The following is a 22,824-nucleotide window of genomic DNA, read 5'->3' as shown; positions in this document are numbered from 1 at the left end:
TACTCGAATTTGACTCAATCGATGAGTCGAGCTACTCGAGCTCGAATTCGAGCTCAACTTGATAATAATCGAATCAAATTCGAGTTTTATTCGAATCGAATCCGAGTAACTTGCGAGTATTAATTCATACCTATAGTCTAAACTACCACACATATTTTGGCAAAAAAAAAAAGCACATATATTTATTTTTTATAATAGAAACTAACTAAACTCATGTTGAAAACTGTTTTATAATTAAAAATTAATTTTGAAAATGATATGATAAGGAAAAAATTGTGAAGCTAAAATTTGATTTTTATTTTCTTTTTCTTTTATCATGATATTTTCTATTAAATATAATGTCACGTAATAAAAAAAAATTTTCTTACTACTACATAACATTTGAATATAATGATAAATTTATTTTAAAATTATAAGTATGATGATAAAAATATATTAATTAAAAGATTGATGATCAATTTTAATATTCTTATTCCGTTAATGAATTATAATGAGGTGAAAAGCTAAAAATTGAAGATCAGATATCCCATTCTGATCCTCAATTGGATAATGTATGTATATTACCAAAAAATGAAAAAAAAAATTCCATCAATATCTTAGCTTTCCTTCTTGGTAAGATCATATCCATAAACTCTTAAATACAAATATTTTCCAAGATAGAAATCATAGAACTTCCCAAACCTAGCTTTTCCCATATAGAAATCACATAACATTCCCAAATCATGTATGTTTTCCTATATATATATATAATGGTGGCTAATGGTACAATTATTCACCAGTGAACTTTATTTGTTTCTAACAAAACAAAAAATCAACTTTAGCCATAGTCCTTTGCAAAGAAAAGATCAGAAAAAAAAGTTTTCCAGCATTTTTGCCAATATTTTTTTAAAAATCCGATGGGTACTTGGAATCATAAAAAAACTAAGCTTGGATACTTCTTATTCGTGCTTGTAGCTGTTAGTCGCATGTTTAGCTATATTCATGTGGATGGAAGGTCGATCTCATCATCTGATAAAACCATTGAGTTGGCTAAGCATAAGGGAACAATAAAAACAATACAGGTTTTGCTATTTAATAATACTAGTTTTCTTTTTTTTCCTTTTGTCTATTGCTTATATGCTTATTATTAGTTATCTCATTTATGATAAATGATAATTGCTATTTGTTAATATATATGTTCAGAGTGAAGATGGTGATGTAATTGACTGTGTTGACATCTACAAACAACCTGCTTTTGATCATCCTCTCCTCAGGAATCACACCATACAGGTTTTTATCATTTGGAATACATGCATTTGATTTTTTTTGTTTCTAAGTTTCTTCTTGCATGTCATGTACTTAACTATATCCACTTAAAAATATTTGATATATATTTGTAATATGAAGCTGATAATCATGTAATTTATTAATAAAATATTATTAGAATTTTAATTTTAGTAAAAAGATTCAATTTTTTGCACCTGAATGAGATAATAAATTGATTTATACACATCAATTATCAAATTCATGGTTTCTTTAATTATAATTGATTTTTTTCATATATTTGAAAAGATATTGTCATGAATTTAAAAATACTTTTTAAAAATAAACTTTTTTATTCAAGTAAAATTTATTTATCTCACTCGAGAAACAATAAGGATCATTCTCTTTGGACAGATGAAACCAAATTCATTTATTGGAGGAATAGAAGCAGAAAATTTCGAACCAAAGCTCATCCAAGATTGGTATAGGAATGAACAGTGCCCTGAAGGAACAATTCCCATTGTTAGAGCACAAGCCAAACCTACTCGGACTCTGGCATTTGTTCCTCCCAGGAAAGACCTTGACAAGGTTGAAATTAAAGCTGATCCTCGGACAAACCATGAGGTAACATGCCAAATTACTCATTTCTTTCTATATGGTTTTTTATATAAAAAAGCTGCCGAAAAAAATAATGATAGACTTATTAGATATCACCTTTTAAAATGATTGAGTGAACTAAGTAAGAGCACAAAGTTCTACTTTATGCATTCATTGAATTCAAAACAAAACTAAAAACAGTCGCAAAAGTTCGATTAATGTGATGTTTTGTTTTGCCTTGCTGTGATTGAAAAATTGATTTAGTATGCTCAAGTTTCTGTGGATGATGGCAACTATTTTGGAGTAAGTGCATGGCTTAACGTGTGGAACCCAGCAACATTTCATACGGAGTTTAGCTTAGCACAAATTTGGGTTGTGTCAGGGCATGAATATAGTGTATTAAACACTGTCGAGGCCGGATGGATTGTAAGTTTTCTACCAAAGATCCTTTGCTTTTGAATCAATTTGATCTTGGTAAACTTGTTATAATCATATTGCAGACCAACTCAGACCAGAAACAAACAAGATTATTCATTTACTGGACCGTAAGTTTGCTCGATCCGTCCTGTCTGATGTCTGTATCTCTATATTGACTTAGAAATCAAACATATATATGCTTTCATATCGCGAATTTACATTAACTAAAAGTTGTCTGAAGTTGTTTGTTTGTGGAATGTTAGAGCGATGGCTATCAAAAGACAGGTTGCTATAATCTTGTATGTCCTGGATTTGTGCAAACAAACAACACGGTGGTCCTTGGTTCACTTTTAGAACCTGTTTCCACCTATGGAGGCACTCAATTTGATATAAACATATTTATACACAAGGTAAAACACATTTTGTTGTTTATGTCTGACAAAATTTTGAGTCATTTTTTTTTTCAAGATAAATGACGAGTGACCACTGTAAGGAAAATGTTTCAGGACAAGCAAAGTGGAAACTGGTGGTTGAGGATACAGCAAATAGATGTAGGATACTGGCCAGGCTCGATCTTCACAACACTATCTGACAGGGCTGATATGTTAAGTTGGGGTGGAGAGATTGTTAATTTACAATCACAAGGCCATCACACCTCTACTCAAATGGGAAGTGGCCATTTTCCCAGTGAAGGCTTTAACAAAGCTAGTTATATCCGAAATCTTAGGCACATGGATGAGTCTGGATCTATAAAAGATGCTGAAAATGTCGTGCCATATGTGACAAGGCCTGAATGCTATGATTTACAAATGGGAGACATGAAAAATTTTGGAACCCATTTCTTTTTTGGTGGCCCTGGATATTCTGATAAATGCCAGTAGAGCCATCGCAAAGCAATAAAATTGATATTTAATTGCAACATGTATGCCTAAAGTATGGTGATTTATGACAGAAGGATATTTCCTAAGAGCCAAACAAAGAATGTAATAGTTTTAATTAATAAATATAAGTTGGATGGATGTTACTTGGGAGTGAAAATGCAGGTGGCAGCCAAGATAATTATACCCCCAAGTCTCAAATTCAAGAATTTGCATCTCAGCCACTTCAAGTTCTAACTTCTAAGCATTCTTTTTGACAACCAAAGGTCGCTAACCTCATAAATCCAGGTGGTTGGCTTTTATAATTGCAAGTTTAAATGTTCTTAGCCAATGATTAAACACTTGGTCTGAGTAAGAATTGTGTTATTCAGATTGGCCTTTTTCTTCTTAGCAGTTTCAGCTTAACAATTCCAAATTGAATAATCGACATCAATGTGAACTCCATGAAAGCAACTTCTAAGACTTCAGCAGAGTCCTCAAAGCACTGAGTAAAAACTTGTAAAAGCGGGAAACTCAAAAAATTGCTAGAACCAGAAAGCACGTGTCATATGGGACTTCTCTTTTGCTTCACTTTCTTCCTGAATTGTATTTAAAGTAGACTTGAATGCTTGGTAATTAAAGGCTTATAGTGCAGTACATGCTTGCTTATTAATTTTTTGATGCGGCTAGGATTGGCTCTAAAAGAGAAGCCTGTTGATCATAAAACATACAATCAAGCATGGTTACAATCAAGCAAAAGTTTACTGTTTTTCAACCTTAAGTTGCTTATATACAAGCTATTAACTTATAAGAATTACTGATACAAAACATCAAATATTTGACATAGTACTAAGAATACGGTTATTTTCGGTGAGGTAGGTCTGATTAGATACAAAAAAAAACTAATCATACTCTTTCCTTTCTTCTTTTGTAGATCGAAAGATCCGAGCTGCTGATTCAGTTGCTAACAAGTATGGCAAGAGAGGAAGAAAGTTTCCACGGAATCAATGACCTTTTATCTCGGGGAAAATAAACACTACATATGAAAATGATGATGATGAGATTTATAGATAGAAAAAGAAGGGAAGAATTGTTGTTACCATATGTTTGGGATGTGTTTTTTTTATACACAAGGTTGAATTTAATAGGAGAAACGTTTTGAATGACAAGATGGATCAGTTCAAACTTTCTCTTAAATTCTTGAATTCCACCAGCTTTTAATGAATGTCAGCAATTAACGTTTTTGGTGATAGAAAGAGAGAGACACAAAGTGAGAGATTTATGGGTCTTTCCTTTTGTGGTTGCTTTGTACATAGAATGTTTTTGTAATTTTTGTTTTTAACGAGAAGTTGAAACTGTTAAAGCAACCAAACAGCAAAAGGCAAAAAAGGGAAAGAGAAATGAAAAGTGGGTATGAAGAAACCTCGGACTTGGTGACAAGTAGAATTTGTCTGTTGCTTTGAGTTTAGAACCAAGATTGTCTTTTGTTTGTACCTTGGGCTGCCATGTCCGCTGGTGATGTGGGGACTTCTTGCAGCTACGAGGATTGTTATTGGAAGATGAAATAGAACTCCTGGTTAGTCTCAAACTCTGTACCCTATTGTCTCGCTGAACCTCAACTCAGACTAGATTTTCATGAATGGAATTTTGGTTTTAAATGGATTTTTACAAAAGATAAACGTTGCCACGTTTTTTCTTTTTTCTTAAATCTTTAAAAGGTGCCATTTTGGAGGAGATGAAGAAGAGCAAGGTATAAAGATTGATGGACAAGGAATAAATTTCAACTTTATAAAGCTAGGAATGATTCGGATACGAGAGATTTCCACAGGAAACATTGTACGGCGACGAGAAAGATCTGGAACGCATGGTGCAGAGCCACGGCCGAAGTTAAGAGAGGGCCAGTATGTTTAGATCATTGTGTCTAACCACAAGAACCAGGTGAATGGTTGTCTAGAACTGGAAGAGGAACAAGGATCCACTGGATGTCTGTTATATTTTTTGGGTTTGATTGATTGAGGATTATCACCCCTACGGATCAAAAAGGAAATATCAGTCAGTTGGATTTGTAAACCTTCTACGAAGAAAAAGGTCTTCGAACGCACCTTCAGCAGTAAACCAGCTAGAAAATATGCAGCCTGCTAGCAAGAAAATTACTACGCATATTGGCAAATCGTTTAATTTTCCTGAACAAACAGGAGATGGATAGCCACACCTCTCATCTAAACAAAACCTCACCAAAATCAATTTTATAAGTAGCGAATTGAATTTACAAGTAGAGTCAAAAACAGCAGCAGTTGGGACCAATTTAACCATCTCAATTTATCAAACTTCTACATTCTATATCACTCGTTGAAATTCAGAGACTCGAATAAAGATCGTAAAGGATGAGACGTCGGGGCTCTTAGTAATATTTAAAATCAAGACATACCAGTATTTAGTTTCCTTAAACCGAAAAGACTCCAAAGTAATTCAGAACAACATAATGCTCATGAAGCCATAAAAATATTAATATAATGTTCCCATCAGAGTTTAAAACATCCTATTATGCAGGACTCCAACAAGTCCAACCTCACTTCTGCGAAGAGTTGGGTCCACGCTTCTTCCCAAAGCCAACAACTGCACACGGCAAACCAACACGCAGTCCATTGCGATGCTCAAGATATGCAAGAATGCAGAATGAAACACAAGAGTACAGCTTTTTCTACCATGTAATTCTCAGAGGAAGTTAAGGAGATGGATAAATAAGAGATCATGTAGGTATGATGCATATAGACCTGACAATTCCTAGTAAAAATAGCACAACTAACAAAGTGAACATAACCACTTTATCTAAGATGAATTTCATTCACGATCACAGGCTGAGCAGAAAACAAATAATAAAGGTTAAATGGCAGTTGAATTAGAAAGGAAATGAGTTGGGTGGACAGACTAGAATTACACTAGTCGTTGGCACAAGAAAAGAGCACAATCATCATTACAATGATTCACTGCAATAAGAGCTAATCAAAACTGGACTTTCTGAATACACTGATCGAAACCAGTATCAAGAACTTGGCCATTGAAGATAATGTGAGATATTGGATGCACTCTTAAACTGGTATATCTACGGTGACATCACATTTTGTTTTAAAATATTACTCCATATATTAACATCTCAATTGTGAAACAAAGTTCAAAATCAATTAACAACACAATTCCAACATTGTAATGACCACATAGTATAACAGAATAAAAATAATCAACTGTCTTCATCCTCACAACCAAAATTTTCAAAAATGGGTTTTTAAATTACCGCTTCATTTTACTCAAGAAATATTGTTTTCCAAAATAGTAGTAATAGATATATAAACAGGAAAAGTAAAACAAGAAATAGAGATGAGCTAACCAGCGGTGACAAAACGGCGATTGTACTGCATCCGCTTATGGGCGCGACCTCTAGACTTCTTCTTCTTGTCTTGCTTGGCCACCTTTGGAGTCTGCCCTCTCACCTTACCGGCACGCGCCAAAGATCCGTGAACCTTACCTGCACGTTAATCACCGTCAAAGGCCAAACAAACACTAAAATCAAACGAAATTTAAAAAAAAAAAAAAATTGGCGCCAAAATTATACCAAAGTTTAGGGTATACCCGTTTGTAAGTGTCCTTGCTTCCCTGGTCAAAGTCGGTGAGAGAGGCTGGGAGTCCGCAGGCCGTGAGACTACTTGGGTTGGGCTTTTTATAATCCATAATCATTTTTAATTGAATAATTTTGTCCAATCCCTATTTTCTTTTTCATTTTTCGGCTTGGCTAATACCCCTTAATTTGCTAATTTAGTATTATTTAGCATGAATTTTTATTAATAATAATAATAATTACTTAAAAATCAATGTATAGAATGTTTGACTTAATTTAATTGAGAAATCATTCAACATGTTCGAGCTCCAAATTAATCTTAACATCTATAATTATTTTTCATATTCAGATTGTAATTTTTTTAAAAAATGAATGTATAAAATTGCAAAAATATGATTTCAAATAAATAAAGTTGTTTGAAATTCCATTTAATTTTTTTATTTTTTAAAAAGATTAATTTTTTATTAATTTAATAAAAATGAGCAATTTGATAAATCCTTAGCAATTTATCTTATTTCAATTTTTTAAAGGATTCGTTTTTTTTTTTTTTTTTACATGTTATATTGAAAGATGAAATTTTAAATTCTAGTCATTTTATTTTTGAGTGAAATATACTTATTTTTTTGTAAAACTAAAAAAAGGGAAAAACGAAAAAAAAAAAAACCCTTTTACGTCATCTTTTCTCAAGTGTCTAAACTACCACACATATTTTGGCCAAAAAAAAAAAAACCACATATATTTATTTTTTAATATGGGAAAAACTAACCTCATGTTAAAAAGTGTTTTATAATAAAAAATTAATTTTGAAAATGATATGGTAAAGGAAAATAATTGTGAAGCTAAATTTTGATTTTGATTTTATTTTTCTTTTATCATGATAATTTCTATTAAATATAATGTCACATAATAAATTTTTTTTCTTACTACTACATAAAATTTGAATATAATAATAAATTTATTTTAAAATTATAAGTATGGTGATAAAAGTATACTAATTGAAAGATTGATGATAAATTGGAACATTCTTATTCCATTAATGAATTATTATAAGGTGAAAAGCTAAAATTGAAGATAAAATTTCTCATTCTGATCCTCAATTGGATGATACATATTACCAAAAAAATAAAAAAATAAAAAATCTCCATCAATGCCTTAACTTTCCTTCTTGGTAATATCATTTCCATAAACTCCTAAATACATATGTTTTCCAAGATAGAAATCATAAAACTTTCCAAACCTAGCTTTTCCCATATAGAAATCACATAACATTCCCAAATCATGTATGCTTTCCCATTTGTATATAAATATTGGTTGCTAATAGTACAAATATTCATCAGTGAACTTTATTTGTTTCTAACAAAAATTTCTCATCTCAATTAGTTAGGACAAAAGCTCAGCTTTTGTCTTAGTACTTTGCAACAAAAAGATCAGAAAAAATTTTTTTTTCAGCTTTTTTGCCAATTTTATTTTCAATCCAATGGCTACTTGGAATCATAAAAAAACCAAGCTTGGATACTTCTTATTCGTGTTTGTAGCTGTCTGTCACATGTTCAACCATGTTCATGTGGATGGAAGGTCGGTCTCATCATCTGATGAAACCATTAAGTTGGCTAAGCATAAAGGAACAATAAAAACAATACAGGTTTTGCCATATAATAATACTACTTTTTTTTTTTTTGTCTATTGCTTATTTAATTAATTATCTCATTTATGATAAATGATAATGGTTAATTGTTAATATATATATTCAGAGGGAAGATGGTGATGTAATTGACTGTGTTGACATCTACAAACAACCTGCTTTTGATCATCCTCTCCTCAAGAATCACACCATACAGGTTTTTATCATTTGGAATACATGCATTTGATTTATTTTTACTAAGTTTCTTCATGTATGTCATGTACTTAATTGTATCTATTTAAAAATATTTGATATATATTTACAATATGAAACTGATAATATGTGATTTATTAGTAAAATATTATTAAAATTTTAATTTTAATAAAAAGATTTAAGTCTTTTACACGTGAATGAGATAATAAATTTATTTATGCACATCAATTATCAAATCCATGGTTTTTTCTTTTCTTTTTTTAACTTTTTGACATTAAAAGTCTTGAAACTTTAATTTTATAAAAAAAATTAATTTTAATATTAAATAAATTAAAGTCAATTTTTTTAAACTCCATAAAAATTAATACCATCCAAATAATTTGAGACGGAAAGAAAAATTGATATTTTTTAAATATTGGAAAGATATTATTTTGAATTTAAAAATAATTTTTAAAAATAAAAAAAGTAATGTTATTAATTCCTTTCTATTCCAGTAACTTTTTTTTTTTTTTATCTCACTTGAAAACAATAAGGATCATTCTCTTTGGACAGATGAAACCAAGTTCATATATTGGAGGAATAGAAGCAGAAAATTTCGAACCAATGTTCATTCAAGATTGGTATGAGAATGAACAGTGCCCTGAAGGAACAATTCCCATTGTTAGGGCACAAATACCCAAACCTCCTCGGACTCTGGCATTTATTCCTCCCAGGAAAGACCTTGACAAGGATGAAATTAAAGCTGATCCTCCAAAAAACCATGAGGTACCATGTCAAATTACTCATTTCTTTTTATATTTTTTTTATATAAAAAAGGCCGCAACAAGAGGATATTAATTACGGATATGATTTTTAAATTGATTTAGATATTATATTTTAAAAATAACTTTATGAAATAATTGAGAGTTTAAAGTTCTATTTTCTACATTCATTGAATTCGAAACATAAGAAAAAACAGTCAGAGAAGTTTGATTAATGTGATGTTTTATTTTCCCTTGCTGTGAATGAAAAATTGATGTAGTATGCTGAAGTTTCCGTGTTCGATGGCAACTATTTTGGAGCAGCTGCATGGCTTAACGTGTGGAACCCAGCAACATTTGGTAGGGAGTTTAGCTTAGCACAAATTTGGGTTGTGTCAGGGGAGGAATTTAGTGAATACAACACTATCGAGGCTGGATGGATTGTAAGTTTTCTGCCTAAGATCCTTTGTTTTTGAATCAGTTTGATGTTGGTAAACTTATTATAATCATGTTGCAGACTAAGTCAGGCCAGAAACAAACAAGATTATTCATTTACTGGACTGTAAGTTTGCTTGATCCGTCCTGTCTGATGTCTGTATCTCTATATTTTGTTAGAAATCAAACATATACATGCTTTCATATTGCGAATTTACATTAACTAAAAGTTGTCTGAAGTTGTTTGTTTGTGGAATGTTAGAGCGATGGCTATCAAAAGACAGGATGCTATAATCTTGACTGTCCTGGATTTGTGCAAACCAGCAACAAGGTGGGCCTTGGTTCGGTTTTACAACCTATTTCCACCTATGAAGGCAACCAATTTGAAATGCACATATATATACACAAGGTAAAACACATTTTCTTGTTTAAGTCTGATAAAATTTTGAGTCTTTTTTTTTCAAGATAAAATGACCAGTGACCACTATAAGGAAAATGTTTCAGGACAAGCAAAGTGGAAACTGGTGGTTGACGATACAGCAAATAGATGTAGGATACTGGCCAGGCTCGATCTTCTCAACACTATCCGACAGGGCTGATAGATTAAGTTGGGGTGGAGAGATTGTTAATTTACAATCACAAGGCCATCACACCTATACTCAAATGGGAAGTGGCCATTTTCCCAGGGAACGCTATACCCAAGCTAGTTATATCCGAAATCTTAGGTACACGAATGAGTCTGGATTTATGAAAGATGTTGAAAATGTCCTGCCATATGTGACAAGGCCTGAATGCTATGATTTACAGATGGGAGGCATGCAAAATTTTGGAACCCATTTCTTTTTTGGTGGCCCTGGATATTCTGATAAATGCAAGTAGAGCCATCGCAAAGCAATAAAATTGATATTTAATTGCAACATGTATGCCTAAAGTATGGTGATTTATGACAGAAGGATATTTTTCTAAGAGCCAAACAAAGAATGTAATAGTTTTAATTAATAAATATAAGTCGGATGGATGTTACTTGGGAGTGAAAATGCAGGTAGCAGCCAAGATAAGTATGCCCCCGAGTCTGAAATTCAAGAATTTGCATCTTAGCCACTTCTAGTTCTAACTTCTAAGCATTCTTTTTAACAACCCTAGGTCCCTAACCTCATAAATCCAGGTAGTTGGCTTTTATAATTGCGAGTTCAAATGTTCTTAGCCAATGATTAAACACTTGGTCTGAGTAAGAATTGTATTCTTCAGATTGGCTTTTTTCTTCTTAGCAGTTTCGGCTTAAATCCAGATTGAATAATCGACGTCAATGTGAACTCCATGAAAGCAACTTCTAAGACTTCAGCAGAGTAATCAAAGCACCGAGTAAAAGCTTGTTAAAATGGGAAACACAAAAAATTGCTAGAACCAGAAAGCACACGTGTCATATGAGACTTCTCTTTTGCTTCACTTTCTTCCTGAATTGTATTTAAAGTAGACTTGAATGCTTGGTAATTAAAGGCTTATGGTGCAGTACATGCTTGCTTATTAGTTTTTTAATACGGCTACGATTTGCTGCAAAAAAAAGCTCTTACAGAGAAGCTTGTTGATCATAAAACATAGAATCAAGCATGGTTACAATCAAGCAAAAGTTTAGTGCTTTTCAACCTTAAAGTCATGTTTGATGCATAGAATTATTGATAAAATAGGATACTAATTGTCCCATATCATGTTTAATTTTTATTTAAAGAGATGAATAGCGATTGTAAGAAATATTAATATTCTCTTGACATAAGATTATTCAATCTTCTTTAAGTGGAGATGATTATGTTTAATCCATAAAATTAAACTTATATATTCAATTATATCATTAAATATCACATCAATAATTTAAATTATATAAATTTAAAAAAAAAATAATTTTGACAAATAAATAAATTATTCTATCTTAATATTTGCATATATCAAACATAAAATAAAATTACATTAATTAATCTAATCTTATTCATAATATTATATTATCCTAATCTTATCGTACGCTTTTGTACCAAACATTCCCTAAGTTGGTTATATACATGCTATTAACATATAAGAATTACAGATGCAAAACATCAAATATTTGACAATGTACTAAGAATACGGTTATTTTCGGTGAGGTAGCTCTGATTAGATACAAAAAAACTAATCATACTGTTTCCTTTCTTCTTGTATAGACCGAAAGATCCAAGCCGCTGATTCAGTCGCTAATAAGTATGGCAAGAGAGGAAGAAAGTTCCCAAGGAATCAATGACCTTTCTTCCGATGATCTCGGGGAAAATAAACGCTACATGTAAAAATGATGATGATGAGATTTACAGATAGCAAACAAGGGTAGAATTGTTGTTACCATATGTTTGGGATGTGTTTTTTTTTTTTATGCACAAGGTTGAATTTAATAGGAGAAACGTTTTGAATAACAAGATGGATCAGTCAAACTTTCCCTTAAATTCTTGAATTCCACCTGCTTTTAATGAATATTAGCAATTAATGTTTTTGGTGATAGAAAGAGGGAGACACAGAGTGAGAGATTTATGGGTCTTTCCTTTATGTGGTTGCTCTGTGCATGGAATGTTTTTGTAATTTTTGTTTTTAACAAGAAGTTGAAACTGTTAAAGAAACCAAACAGCAAAAGGCCAAAAAGAGAGAGGGAAACGAAGAGTGGGGATGGAGAAACCTCGGACTTGGTGACAAGTAGAATTTTTGTCTGTTGCTTTGTGTTCAGAACCAAGATTGTCCTTTGTTCGTACGTTGGGCTGCCATGTCCGCTGGTGATGTGGGGACTTCCTGCTGCTACGCGGATAGTGATTAGAAGATGAAATAGAACTCCTGGTTAGTCTCAAACTCTGTACACTATTATCTCGCTAACCTTAACTCAGACTAGATTTTCATGAATGGAAATTTGGTTTTAAATGGATTTTTAGAAAAGATAGACGTTGCCACTTTTTTTTTTTTTAAATCTTTAAAAGGTGCCATTTTGGAGGAGATGAAGAAGAGCAGGGTATAAAGATTGATGGACAAGGAATAAATTTCAACTTTATCAAGCTAGGAATGATTCGGATACGAGAGATTTCCTCGGGAAACAATGCACGGCGACGAGAAAGATCGGGAACGCATGCCGCAGAGCCAAGGCCGAAGCTAAGAGAGGGCCAGTATGTTTAGACCATTGTGTCTAACCTCACGAACCAGGTGAATGGTTGTCTAGAACTGGAGGAGGAACGAGGATCCACTGGATGTCTGTTATATTTTTTGGGTTTGATTGATTGAGGATTATCACCCCTAGCGATCAAAAAGGAAATGTCAGTCAGTTGGATTTGTAAACCTTCTCCTACGAAGAAAAAGGTCTTCGAACGCACCTTCAGCAGTAAACCAGCTACAAAATCTGCAGCCTGCTAGCAAGAAAATTACTACCCATATTGGCAAATCGTTTAATTTTCTCGAACAAACAGGAGATAGATAGCCACACCTCTCATCTGAACAAACCTCACCTAAATCAATTTTATAAGTAGCGAATTGAATTTACGAGTAGAGTCAAAAACAGCAGCAGTTGGGACCAATTTAACCATCTCAATTTACGAACTTCTACATTCCATATCACTCGTTGAAATTCAGAGGCTCAAATAAAGATCGTAAAGGATGAGACGTCGGGGCTCTTAGTAATATTTGAAATCAAAACATACCAGTATTTAGTTTCCTTAAACCGAAAAAAAGCTCCAAAGTAATTCAGAACAACATAATGCTAATGAAGCCATAAAAATTTCAATATAATGTTCCCATCAAACTTCCAAACATCCTATTACGCAGGACTCCAACAAGTCCAACCTTACTTCTCTGAAGAGTTGGGTCCACGCTTCTTCCCAAAGCCAACAACTGCACACAGCAAACCAACACACAGTCCATTACGATGCTCAAGATATGCAAAAATGCAGGATGAGACACAAAAATTCAGCTTCTTCTACCATGCAGTTTTCATAGAAGTTAAGAAGATGAAAAAGTAAGAGATCGTGTGGGTATGATGCATATAGACCTGACAATTCCTAGTAAAAATAACACAACCAACAAAGTTAAGGCACCATATCCACCCTATCTAAGATGAATTTCATTCACGATAATAGGTTGAGCAGAAAACAAATAATGAAGGTCAAATGGCAGTTGAATTAGAAAGGAAAAGAGATGAGTGGACACACAATAATTACACTAATCGTTGGCACAAGAAAACAGCACAATCATCATTAAAATGATTCACCGCAATAAGAGCTAATCAAAACTGGACTTTCTGAATACATTGATCGAAACCATTATCAAGAACTTAGCCATTGAAAATAATATAAGATTTTGGATGCATTCTTAAACTGATATATCCGCGGCGACATCACATTTTTTTTAAAATTATTACTCCATATATTAACATCTCAATTGTGAAACAAAGTTCAAAATCAATTAACAACACAATTCCAACATTCTAATGACCACATAGTATAACGGAATGAACATGAACAACTGTCTTCATCCTCATAACCAAATTTTTTTTCAAAAATGTGTTTATTAATCACTGCTTTTTTTCGTCAAGAAATATTGTTTTCCAAAAATAGTAGTAATAGAGATGAGCTAACCAGCGGTGACGAAACGGCGATTGTACTGCATCCGCTTATAGGCGCGACCCCTAGGCTTCTTCTTCTTGTCTTGCTTGGCCACCTTTGGAGTCTGCCCTCTCACCTTACCGGCACGCGCCAAAGATCCGTGAACCTTACCTGCACGTTAATCACCGTCAAAGACCAAACAACACTAAAATCAAACGAAATTAAAAAAAAAAAAATTGGCGCAAAAATTATACCAAAGTTTAGGGTTTACCCATTTGTAACTATCCTTGCTTCTCTGGTCAAAGTCGGTGAGAGAAGATGAGAGTTTTTGGAGGGATTTAGGGTTAGGGTTTTTATCTGGAATCTGGGTTTATATTAGAGAACAAAATTGAACCCGTTTTCTTGACCCGTGGAAAACGGGTTCGACCACTCGGAGTAGTCCGCAGCCCCAGAAACAAATTGGGTTGGGCTTTTTATAATCCATAATTTGGCCCAACTTCTATTTCTTTTTTTTTTGGCCAATACCTTTATTTTTTTTGGTACGTCAATTTGCTAATTTAAGATTATTTAGTTTGAATTTTTAATAATAATAATAATAATAATAATAATAATAATAATATTAATTAATTAATTAAGAGTCAATGTACGGAATATGTGGCTTGATTCAACTGGTTAATGCAACTAACTTAAAAAAAAGCCATTAACATGTTTGAATTTTAAATTAATCTCAATAATTGTAAACTTTTTTTTTTATATTTTTAGATTGTAATTTTTTTTTAAAAAAGTAACGTATAAAATTACAAAATATATGATTTATAATAAATAAAGTTGCTTGAAATTTCATATCATTTTATTTTTATTTATTAAAAAGATTAATTATGGATTAATTTAATAAAAATGAGCAATTTGATAAATCCTAGCAATTTATCTTATTTCAATTTTTTAAAGGATGTATATTTTTTTACATGTGATATTGAAAGATGAAATTTTAAATTCTAATCATTTCATTTTTTAGTGAAATATACTTAGTTTTATTTTTGTAAAATTAGAAAAAGAAAAATAAAACCCTTTGCGTCATCTTTTCTTAAGTGTCTAAACTACCACATATTTTGGCAAAAAAAAAAATACCGTACATATATATATATATATATATTATAATACAAACCAACTAAACTCATGTTAAAAACTGTTTTAAAATTAAAAATTAATTTTGAAAATGATATGGTAAGGTTAAAATTGTGAACCTAAAATTTGATTTTTATTTTTTTTCTTTTATCATGATATTTTCTATTAAATAATGTCACATAGTAAATTTTTTTTTTCTTACTACTACATAAAATTTGAATATAATAATAAATTTATTTTAAAATTATAAGTATGGTGATAAAAGTATGCTAATTGAAAGATTATGATAAATTTGAACATTCTTATTCTGTTAATAAATTATTATAAGGTGAAAAGCTAAAAATTGAAGATCAGATCTCCCATTCTAATCCTCAATTGGATAATATATGTATGTTACCAAAAAATGAAAAAAAAAATTCTATCAATACGTTAACTTTCCGTCTTGGTAAGATCATATCCATAAACTTTTAAGTACAAAGATTTTCCAAGATAGAAATCATAAAACTTCCCTAACCTAGCTTTTCCCTTATAGAAATCACATAACATTCCCAAATCATGTATGTTTTCTCATATATATATATATATATATATATATATATATATATATTGGTTGCTAATAGTACAAATATTCACCAGTGAACTTCATTTGTTTCTAACAAAAATTTCTCATCTCAATTAGTACTCTGCAAAGAAAAGATAATAATAAAAAAAAGTTTTTCAGCTTTTTTGCCATTTTTTTTTCAATCCAATGGGTACTTGGAATCATAAAAAAACTAAACTCGGATACTTCTTATTCGTGTTTGTAGCCGTCTGTCACATGTTTAGCTATATTCATGTGGGCGGAAGGTCGATCTCATCATCTGAAAAAATCATTGAGTTGGCTAAGCATGAGGGAACAATAAAAACAATACAGGTTTTGCTATATAATAATACTAGTTTTTTTTTTTCTTTTGTCTATTGCTTTTATGCTTATTTAATTATCTCATTTATGATAAATGGTAATGGCTATTTGCTAATATATATGTTCACAGAGTGAAGATGGTAATGTGATTGACTGTGTTGACATCTACAAACAACCTGCTTTTGATCATCCTCTCCTCAAGAATCACACCATACAGGTTTTTATCATTTGGAATACATGCATTTGATTTATTTTTACTAAGTTTCTTCATGCATGTCAGGTACTTAACTATATCCACTTAAAAATATTTGATATATATTTGTAATATGAAGCTGATAATCATATGATTTATTAATAAAATATTATTAGAATTTTAATTTTAGTAAAAAGATTCAATTTTTTGCACTTGAATGAGATAATTCAATCAATTATCAAATTCATGATTTCTTAAATTATAATTGATTTCTTTCATATATTTGAAAACATATTGTCATGAATTTAAAAATAAAAAAGAGTAACGTTATTAATTCCTTTCTATTCAAGTAAAGTTTATTTATCTCACTTGAAAAACAATAAGGATCATTCTTTTTGGATAGATGAAACCAAATTCATATATTGGAGAAATAGAAGCGGAAAATTTCGACCCAAAGCTCATTCAAGAATGGTATAAGAATGAACACTGCCCTGAAGGAACAATTCCCATTGTTAGAGCACAAATACCCAAACCTACTCGGACTCTGGCATTTGTTCCTCCCAGGAAAGACCTTGACAAGGTTGAAATTAAGGCTGATCCTCCGAAAAACCATGAGGTAGCATGTCTAATTACTCATTTCTTTCTATTTTTTTTATATAAAAAAGGCCACAGCAAAAAAATAATGATTTCAAATATTGAGATTTGATTTTTAAATTTATTTCGATATTACAATTTTAAAATAACTATATAAATAATGGAGAGTTCAAAGTTCTACTTTCTACGTTCATTGAATTCTAAACAAAAGTAAAAACAGTCACAAAAGTTTGATTAATGTGATGTTTATTTTCCCTTGCTATGAATGAAAAATTGATTTAGTATGCCCAAGTTTCCGTGGACGATGGCAACTATTTTGGAGTAAGTGCATGGCTTAACGTGTGGAACCCAGCAACATTTGATACGGAGTTTAGCTTAGCACAAATTTGGGTTGTGTCAGGGCGTGAATATAGTGTATTAAACACTGTGGAGGCTGGATGGATCGTAAGTTTTATACCAAAGATCCTTTGTTTTTGAATCAGTTTGATATTGGTAAACTTATTATAATCATATTGCAGACCAACTCAGACCAGAATCAAACAAGATTATTCATTTATTGGACTGTAAGTTTGCTCGATCCGTCCTGTCTGCTGTCTGTATCTCTATATTTTGTTAGAAATCAAACATATATATGCTTTCATATTGCGAATTTACATTAACTAAAAGTTGTCTGAAGTTGTTTGTTTGTGGAATGTTAGAGCGACGGCTATGAAAAGACAGGTTGCTATAATCTTGAATGTCCTGGATTTGTGCAAACCAACAACAAGGTGGTCCTTGGTTCGCTTTTAGAACCTGTTTCCACCTATGGAGGCACTCAATTTGATATAAACATATTTATACACAAGGTAAAACACATTTTCTTGTTTATGTCTAACAAAATTTTTAGTCATTTTTTTTCAAGATAAATGAACAATGATCACTATAAGGAAAATGTTTCAGGACAAGCAAAGTGGAAACTGGTGGTTAAGGATACAGCAAATAGATGTAGGATACTGGCCAGGCTCGATCTTCACAACACTATCTGACAGGGCTGACAGACTAAGTTGGGGTGGAGAGATTGTTAATTTACAATCACAAGGCCATCACACCTCTACTCAAATGGGAAGTGGCCATTTTCCCAGTGAAGGCTTTAACAAAGCCAGTTATATCCGAAATCTTAGGCACATGGATGAGTCTGGATCTATAAAAGATGCTGAAAGTGTCGTGCCATATGTGACAAGGCCTGAATGCTATGATTTACAGATGGGAGACATGAAAAATTTTGGAACCCATTTCCTTTTTGGTGGCCCTGGATATTCTGATAAATGCCAGTAGAGCCATCGCAAAGCAATAAAATTGATATTTAATTGCAACACGTATGCCTAATGTATGGTGATTTATGACAGAAGGATATTTCCTAAGAGCCAGACAAAGAATGTAATCGTTTTAATTAATAAATATAGGTTGAATGGATGTTACTTGGGAGTGAAAATGCAGGTGGCAGCCAAGATAAGTATACCCCCGAATCTCAAATTCAAGAATTTGCATCTCAGCCACTTCAAGTTCTAACTTCTAAGCATTCTTTTTAACAACCCTAGGTCCCTAACCTCTTAAACCCAAGTGGTTGGCTTTTATAATTGCAAGTTCAAATGTTCTTAGCCAATGATTAAACACTTGGTCTGAGTAAGAATTGTATTATTCAGATTGGCTTTTTTCTTATTAGCAGTTTCAGCTTAATAACTCCAAATTGAATAATCGACATCAATGTGAACTCCATGAAAGCAACTTCTAAGACTTTAGCAGAGTCCTCAAAGCACTGAGTAAAAACTTGTTAAAGCGGGAAACACAAAAAATTGCTAGAACCAGAAAGCACATGTCATATGGGACTTCCCTTTTGCTTCACTTTCTTCCTGAATCGTATTTAAAGTAGACTTGAATACTTGGCAATTAAAGGCATACGGTACGGTACATGCTTGCTTATTCATTTTTTGATGAAGCTAAGATTGGCTCTAACAGAGAAGCCTGTTGATCATAAAACATACAATCAAGCATGGTTACAATCAAGCAAAAGTTTACTGTTTTTCAACCTTAAGTTGCTTATATACAAGCTATTAACTTATAAGAATTACTGATGCAAAACACCAAATATTTGACAAAGTACTAAGAATACGGTTATTTTCGGTGAGGTAGGTCTGATTAGATACAACAAACCTAATCATACTGTTTCCTTTCTTCTTTTATAGACCAAAAGATCCGAGCTGCTGATTCAGTTGCTAATAAGTATGGCAAGAGAGGAAGAAAGTTTCCAAGGAATCAATGACCTTTCTTCCGATGATCTCGGGGAAAATAAACACTACATGAAAAAATGATGATGATGAGATTTATAGATAGAAAAAGAAGGGAAGAGTTGTCGTTACCATATGTTTGGGATGTGGTTTTTTTATACACAAGGTTGAATTTAATGGGAGAAACGTTTTGAATGACAAGATGGATCAGTTCAAACTTTCTCTTAAATTCTTGAATTCCACCAGCTTTTAATGATTGTTAGCAATTAATGTTTTTGGTGATAGAAAGAGAGAGACACAGAGTGAGAGATTTATGGGTCTTTCCTTTTGTGGTTGCTTTGTACATAGAATGTTTTTGTAATTTTTGTTTTTAACGTGAAGTTGAAACCGTTAAAGCAACCAAACAGCAACAGGCAAAAAGAGAAAGAGAACTGAAAAGTGGGTACGGAGAAACCTCGGACTTCGTGACGAGTATAATTTTTGTCTGTTGCTTTGAGTTTAGAACCAAGATTGTCTTTTGTTTGTACCTTGGGCTGCCATGTCCGTTGGTGATGTGGGGACTTCTTGCAGCTACGAGGATTGTTATTAGAAGATGAAATAGAACTCCTGGTTAGTCTCAAACTCTGTACCCTATTGTCTCGCTGAACCTTAACTCAGACTAGATTTTCACGAATGGAATTTTGGTTTTAAAAGGATTTTTACAAAAGATAAACGTTGCCACTTTTTTTTTTTAAATCTTTAAAAGGTGCCATTTTGGAGGAGATGAAGAAAAGCAGGGTATAAAAATTGATGGACAGGAATGATTCGGATACGAGAGATTTCCACATGAAACAATGCACGGCGACGAGAAAGATCGGGAACGCATGCTGCAGAGCCAAGGCCGAAGCTAAGAGAGGGCCAGTATGTTTAGACCATTGTGTCTAACCGCACGAACCAGGTGAATGGTTGTCTAGAACTGGAAGAGGAACGAGGATCCACTGGATGTCTGTTATATTTTTTGGGTTTAATTGATTGAGGATTATCAATCCTAGCGATCAAAAAGAAATGTCAGTCAGTTGGATTTGTAAACCTTCTTCTACGAAGAAAAAGGTCTTCGAACGCACCTTCAACAGTAAACCAGCTACAAAATCTGCAGCCTGCTATCTAGAAAATTACTACCCATATTGGCAAATCGTTTAATTTTCTCGAACTAACAGGAGATAGATAGCCACACCTCTCATCTGAACAAAACCTAACCTAAATGAATTTTATAAGTAGCGAATTGAATTTACGAGTAGAGTCAAAAACAGCAGCAGTTGGGACCAATTTAACCATCTCAATTTATCAAACTTCTACATTCCATATCACTCGCTGAAATTCAGAGACTCAAATAAAGATCGTAAAGGATGAGACGTCGGGGCTCTTAGTAATATTTGAAATCAAAACATACCAGTATTTAGTTTCATTAAACCGAAAAAAGGCTCCAAAGTAATTCAGAACAACATAATGGTAATGAAGCCAAAAAAAAATTAATATAATGTTCCCATCAAACTTTCAAACATCCTATTATGCAGGACTCCAACAAGTCCAACCTCACATCTCCGAAGAGTTGGGTCCACGCTTCCTCCCAAAGCCAACAACTGCACACCGCAAACCAACACGCAGTCCATTACGATGCTCAAGATATGCAAGAATGCAGGATGAAACACAAGAGTACAGCTTCTTCTACCATGCAATTCCCAGAGGAAGTTAAGAAGATGAATAAATAAGAGATCATGTAGGTATGACGCATATAGACCTGACAATTCCTAGTAAAAACAACACGACTAACAAAGTGAAGGCACCATATCCACTTTATGTAAGATGAATTTCATTCACGATAACAGGTTGAGCAGAAAACAAATAATGAAGGTTAAATGGCAGTTGAATTAGAAAGGAAATGAGCTGGGTGGACAGACTAGAATTATACTAATCGTTGGCACAAGAAAAGAGCACAATCATTACAATGATTCACTACAATAAGAGCTAATCAAAACTGGACTTTCTGAATACACTGATCGAAACCATTATCAAGAACTTAGCCATTGAAGATAATGTAAGATATTGGATGCATTCTTAAACTGGTATATCCGCGGTGACATCACATTTTGTTTTAAAATATTACTGCATATATTAACATCTCAATTGTGAAATAAAGTTCAAAATCAATTAACAACACAATTCCAACATTGTAATGACCACATAGTATAACAGAATAAAAATAATCAACTGTCTTCATCCTCATAACCAAAATTTTCAAAAATGGGTTTATAAATTACTGCTTTTTTTACTCAAGAAATATTGTTTTCCAAAAATAGTAGTAATAGATATATAAACAGGAAAAGTTAAACAAGATATAGCGATGAGCTAACCAGCGGTGACAAAACGGCGTTTGTACTGCATCCGCTTATAGGCGCGACCTCTAGGCTTCTTCTTCTTGTCTTGCTTGGCCACCTTTGGAGTCTGCCCTCTCACCTTACATGCACGTGCCAAAGACCCGTGAACCTTACCTGCACGTTAATCACCGTCAAAGACCAAACAAACACAAAAATCAAACGAAATTAAAAAAAAAAAATTGGCGCAAAAATTATACCGAAGTTTAGGGTATAACCATTTGTAAGTGTCCTTTCTTTTCTGGTCAAAGTCGGTGAGAGAGGATGGGAGTCCGCAGGCCGTGAGACAAATTGGGTTGGGCTTTTTATAATCCGTAATCATTTTTAATTGAATAATTTAGTCCAATCCCTATTTTCTTTTTCATTTTTCGGCTTGGCTAATACCCCTCAATTTGCTAATTCAGTATTATTTAGCATTAATTTTTATTAATAATAATAATTACTTAAAAATAAATGTATAGAATGTTTGACTTAATTTAATTGAGCAATCACTCAACATGTTAAAAACTGTTTATAATTAAAAATTAATTTTGAAAATGATATGGTAAAGAAAAAAAATGTGAAGCTAAATTCTGATTTTGATTTTATTTTTCTTTTATCATGATATTTTCTTTTAAATATAATGTCACATAATAATTTTTTTTTCTTACTACTACAAAAATTTGAATATAATGATAAATTTATTTTAAAATTATAAGTATGGTGATAAAAGTATATTAATTGAAAGATTGATGATAAATTTGAACATTCTTATTACATTAATGAATTATTATGAGGTGAAAAGCTAAAATTGAAGATAAAATTTTCCATTCTGATCCTCAATTGGATGATACATATTACCAAAACAAAAGCAAAAATTTCCATCAATGCCTTAACCTTCCTTCTTGGTAATATCATTTCCATAAACCCCTTAATACATATATTTTCCAGGATAGAAATCATAAAACTTTCCAAACCTATCTTTTCCCATATAGAGATCACATAACATTCCCAAATCATGTATGTTTTC

At 32.3% G+C, this 22,824-nt stretch overlaps 4 protein-coding genes and 1 pseudogene across 5 annotated transcripts; 3 read left to right on the top strand and 2 right to left on the bottom strand.

The window, feature by feature from the left end:
• The first annotated feature begins 21 nt into the window (after positions 1–21).
• Positions 22–3,137, top strand: LOC111274164 (protein neprosin-like). The gene is made up of 9 exons (XM_089755135.1): positions 22–105; positions 504–555; positions 955–1,061; positions 1,183–1,269; positions 1,657–1,866; positions 2,104–2,265; positions 2,340–2,384; positions 2,520–2,666; positions 2,763–3,137. Exons 1-9 carry the CDS (start codon positions 22–24, stop codon positions 3,135–3,137), a joined length of 1,269 nt encoding a protein of 422 aa, XP_089611261.1.
• Positions 3,138–8,203: 5,066 nt separating this feature from the next.
• LOC111274163 (protein neprosin-like) lies at positions 8,204–11,093 on the top strand. Its single transcript, XM_089755134.1, has 7 exons — positions 8,204–8,368; positions 8,478–8,564; positions 9,113–9,325; positions 9,582–9,743; positions 9,818–9,862; positions 9,998–10,144; positions 10,240–11,093. The coding sequence occupies exons 1-7, from the start codon at positions 8,204–8,206 to the stop codon at positions 10,612–10,614; spliced, it is 1,194 nt and encodes a 397-aa protein (XP_089611260.1). The 3' UTR covers positions 10,615–11,093.
• A 2,281-nt stretch (positions 11,094–13,374) lies between these two features.
• LOC111274593 (small ribosomal subunit protein eS30z/eS30y/eS30x) lies at positions 13,375–14,700 on the bottom strand. The gene is made up of 3 exons (XM_022859347.2): positions 14,599–14,700; positions 14,361–14,498; positions 13,375–13,617 (listed from the first exon to the last, which is right to left on the bottom strand). Exons 1-3 carry the CDS (start codon positions 14,600–14,602, stop codon positions 13,571–13,573), a joined length of 189 nt encoding a protein of 62 aa, XP_022715082.2. The 5' UTR covers positions 14,603–14,700; the 3' UTR covers positions 13,375–13,570.
• A 279-nt stretch (positions 14,701–14,979) lies between these two features.
• LOC111274162 (protein neprosin-like) lies at positions 14,980–18,592 on the top strand. The gene is made up of 9 exons (XM_022858798.2): positions 14,980–14,998; positions 15,781–15,840; positions 16,259–16,365; positions 16,484–16,570; positions 16,950–17,162; positions 17,423–17,584; positions 17,659–17,703; positions 17,839–17,985; positions 18,080–18,592. Exons 1-9 carry the CDS (start codon positions 14,980–14,982, stop codon positions 18,452–18,454), a joined length of 1,215 nt encoding a protein of 404 aa, XP_022714533.2. The 3' UTR covers positions 18,455–18,592.
• Positions 18,593–20,501: 1,909 nt separating this feature from the next.
• LOC111274161 (small ribosomal subunit protein eS30z/eS30y/eS30x pseudogene) lies at positions 20,502–22,814 on the bottom strand (annotated as a pseudogene). The gene is made up of 3 exons (XR_016334008.1): positions 22,649–22,814; positions 21,795–21,932; positions 20,502–21,023 (listed from the first exon to the last, which is right to left on the bottom strand). The product of XR_016334008.1 is annotated as a small ribosomal subunit protein eS30z/eS30y/eS30x pseudogene (transcript).
• Positions 22,815–22,824: the final 10 nt, after the last annotated feature.

This window comes from Durio zibethinus, chromosome 26, assembly GCF_047325235.1.
Source record: "Durio zibethinus cultivar Kanyao isolate XHJ-2024 chromosome 26, ASM4732523v1, whole genome shotgun sequence".
Classification (NCBI taxonomy): Eukaryota; Viridiplantae; Streptophyta; class Magnoliopsida; order Malvales; family Malvaceae; genus Durio; species Durio zibethinus.
The sequence above is the reverse complement of the archived record's forward strand: the minus strand, read 5'-3'. Positions and strand labels throughout refer to the sequence as shown.

Bases quoted from the DNA above. Each gene is read 5' to 3' on its own strand.
- LOC111274164 (XM_089755135.1), top strand. From the start codon at position 22: ATGAGTCGAGCTACTCGAGCTCGAATTCGAGCTCAACTTGATAATAAT. The intron at 1,270-1,656 runs GTTTTTATCATT...CTCTTTGGACAG, and splicing joins TCAGGAATCACACCATACAG to ATGAAACCAAATTCATTTAT. The intron at 2,266-2,339 runs GTAAGTTTTCTA...ATCATATTGCAG, and splicing joins CTGTCGAGGCCGGATGGATT to ACCAACTCAGACCAGAAACA.
- LOC111274163 (XM_089755134.1), top strand. From the start codon at position 8,204: ATGGCTACTTGGAATCATAAAAAAACCAAGCTTGGATACTTCTTATTC. The intron at 9,326-9,581 runs GTACCATGTCAA...AAATTGATGTAG, and splicing joins ATCCTCCAAAAAACCATGAG to TATGCTGAAGTTTCCGTGTT. The intron at 10,145-10,239 runs GTAAAACACATT...AAAATGTTTCAG, and splicing joins TGCACATATATATACACAAG to GACAAGCAAAGTGGAAACTG.
- LOC111274593 (XM_022859347.2), bottom strand. The intron at 13,618-14,360 runs GTTAGCTCATCT...TGCTGTGTGCAG, and splicing joins TCGCCGTTTCGTCACCGCTG to TTGTTGGCTTTGGGAAGAAG.
- LOC111274162 (XM_022858798.2), top strand. The intron at 15,841-16,258 runs GTATGTTACCAA...TCGTGTTTGTAG, and splicing joins TCCTCAATTGGATAATATAT to CCGTCTGTCACATGTTTAGC. The intron at 17,986-18,079 runs GTAAAACACATT...AAAATGTTTCAG, and splicing joins TAAACATATTTATACACAAG to GACAAGCAAAGTGGAAACTG.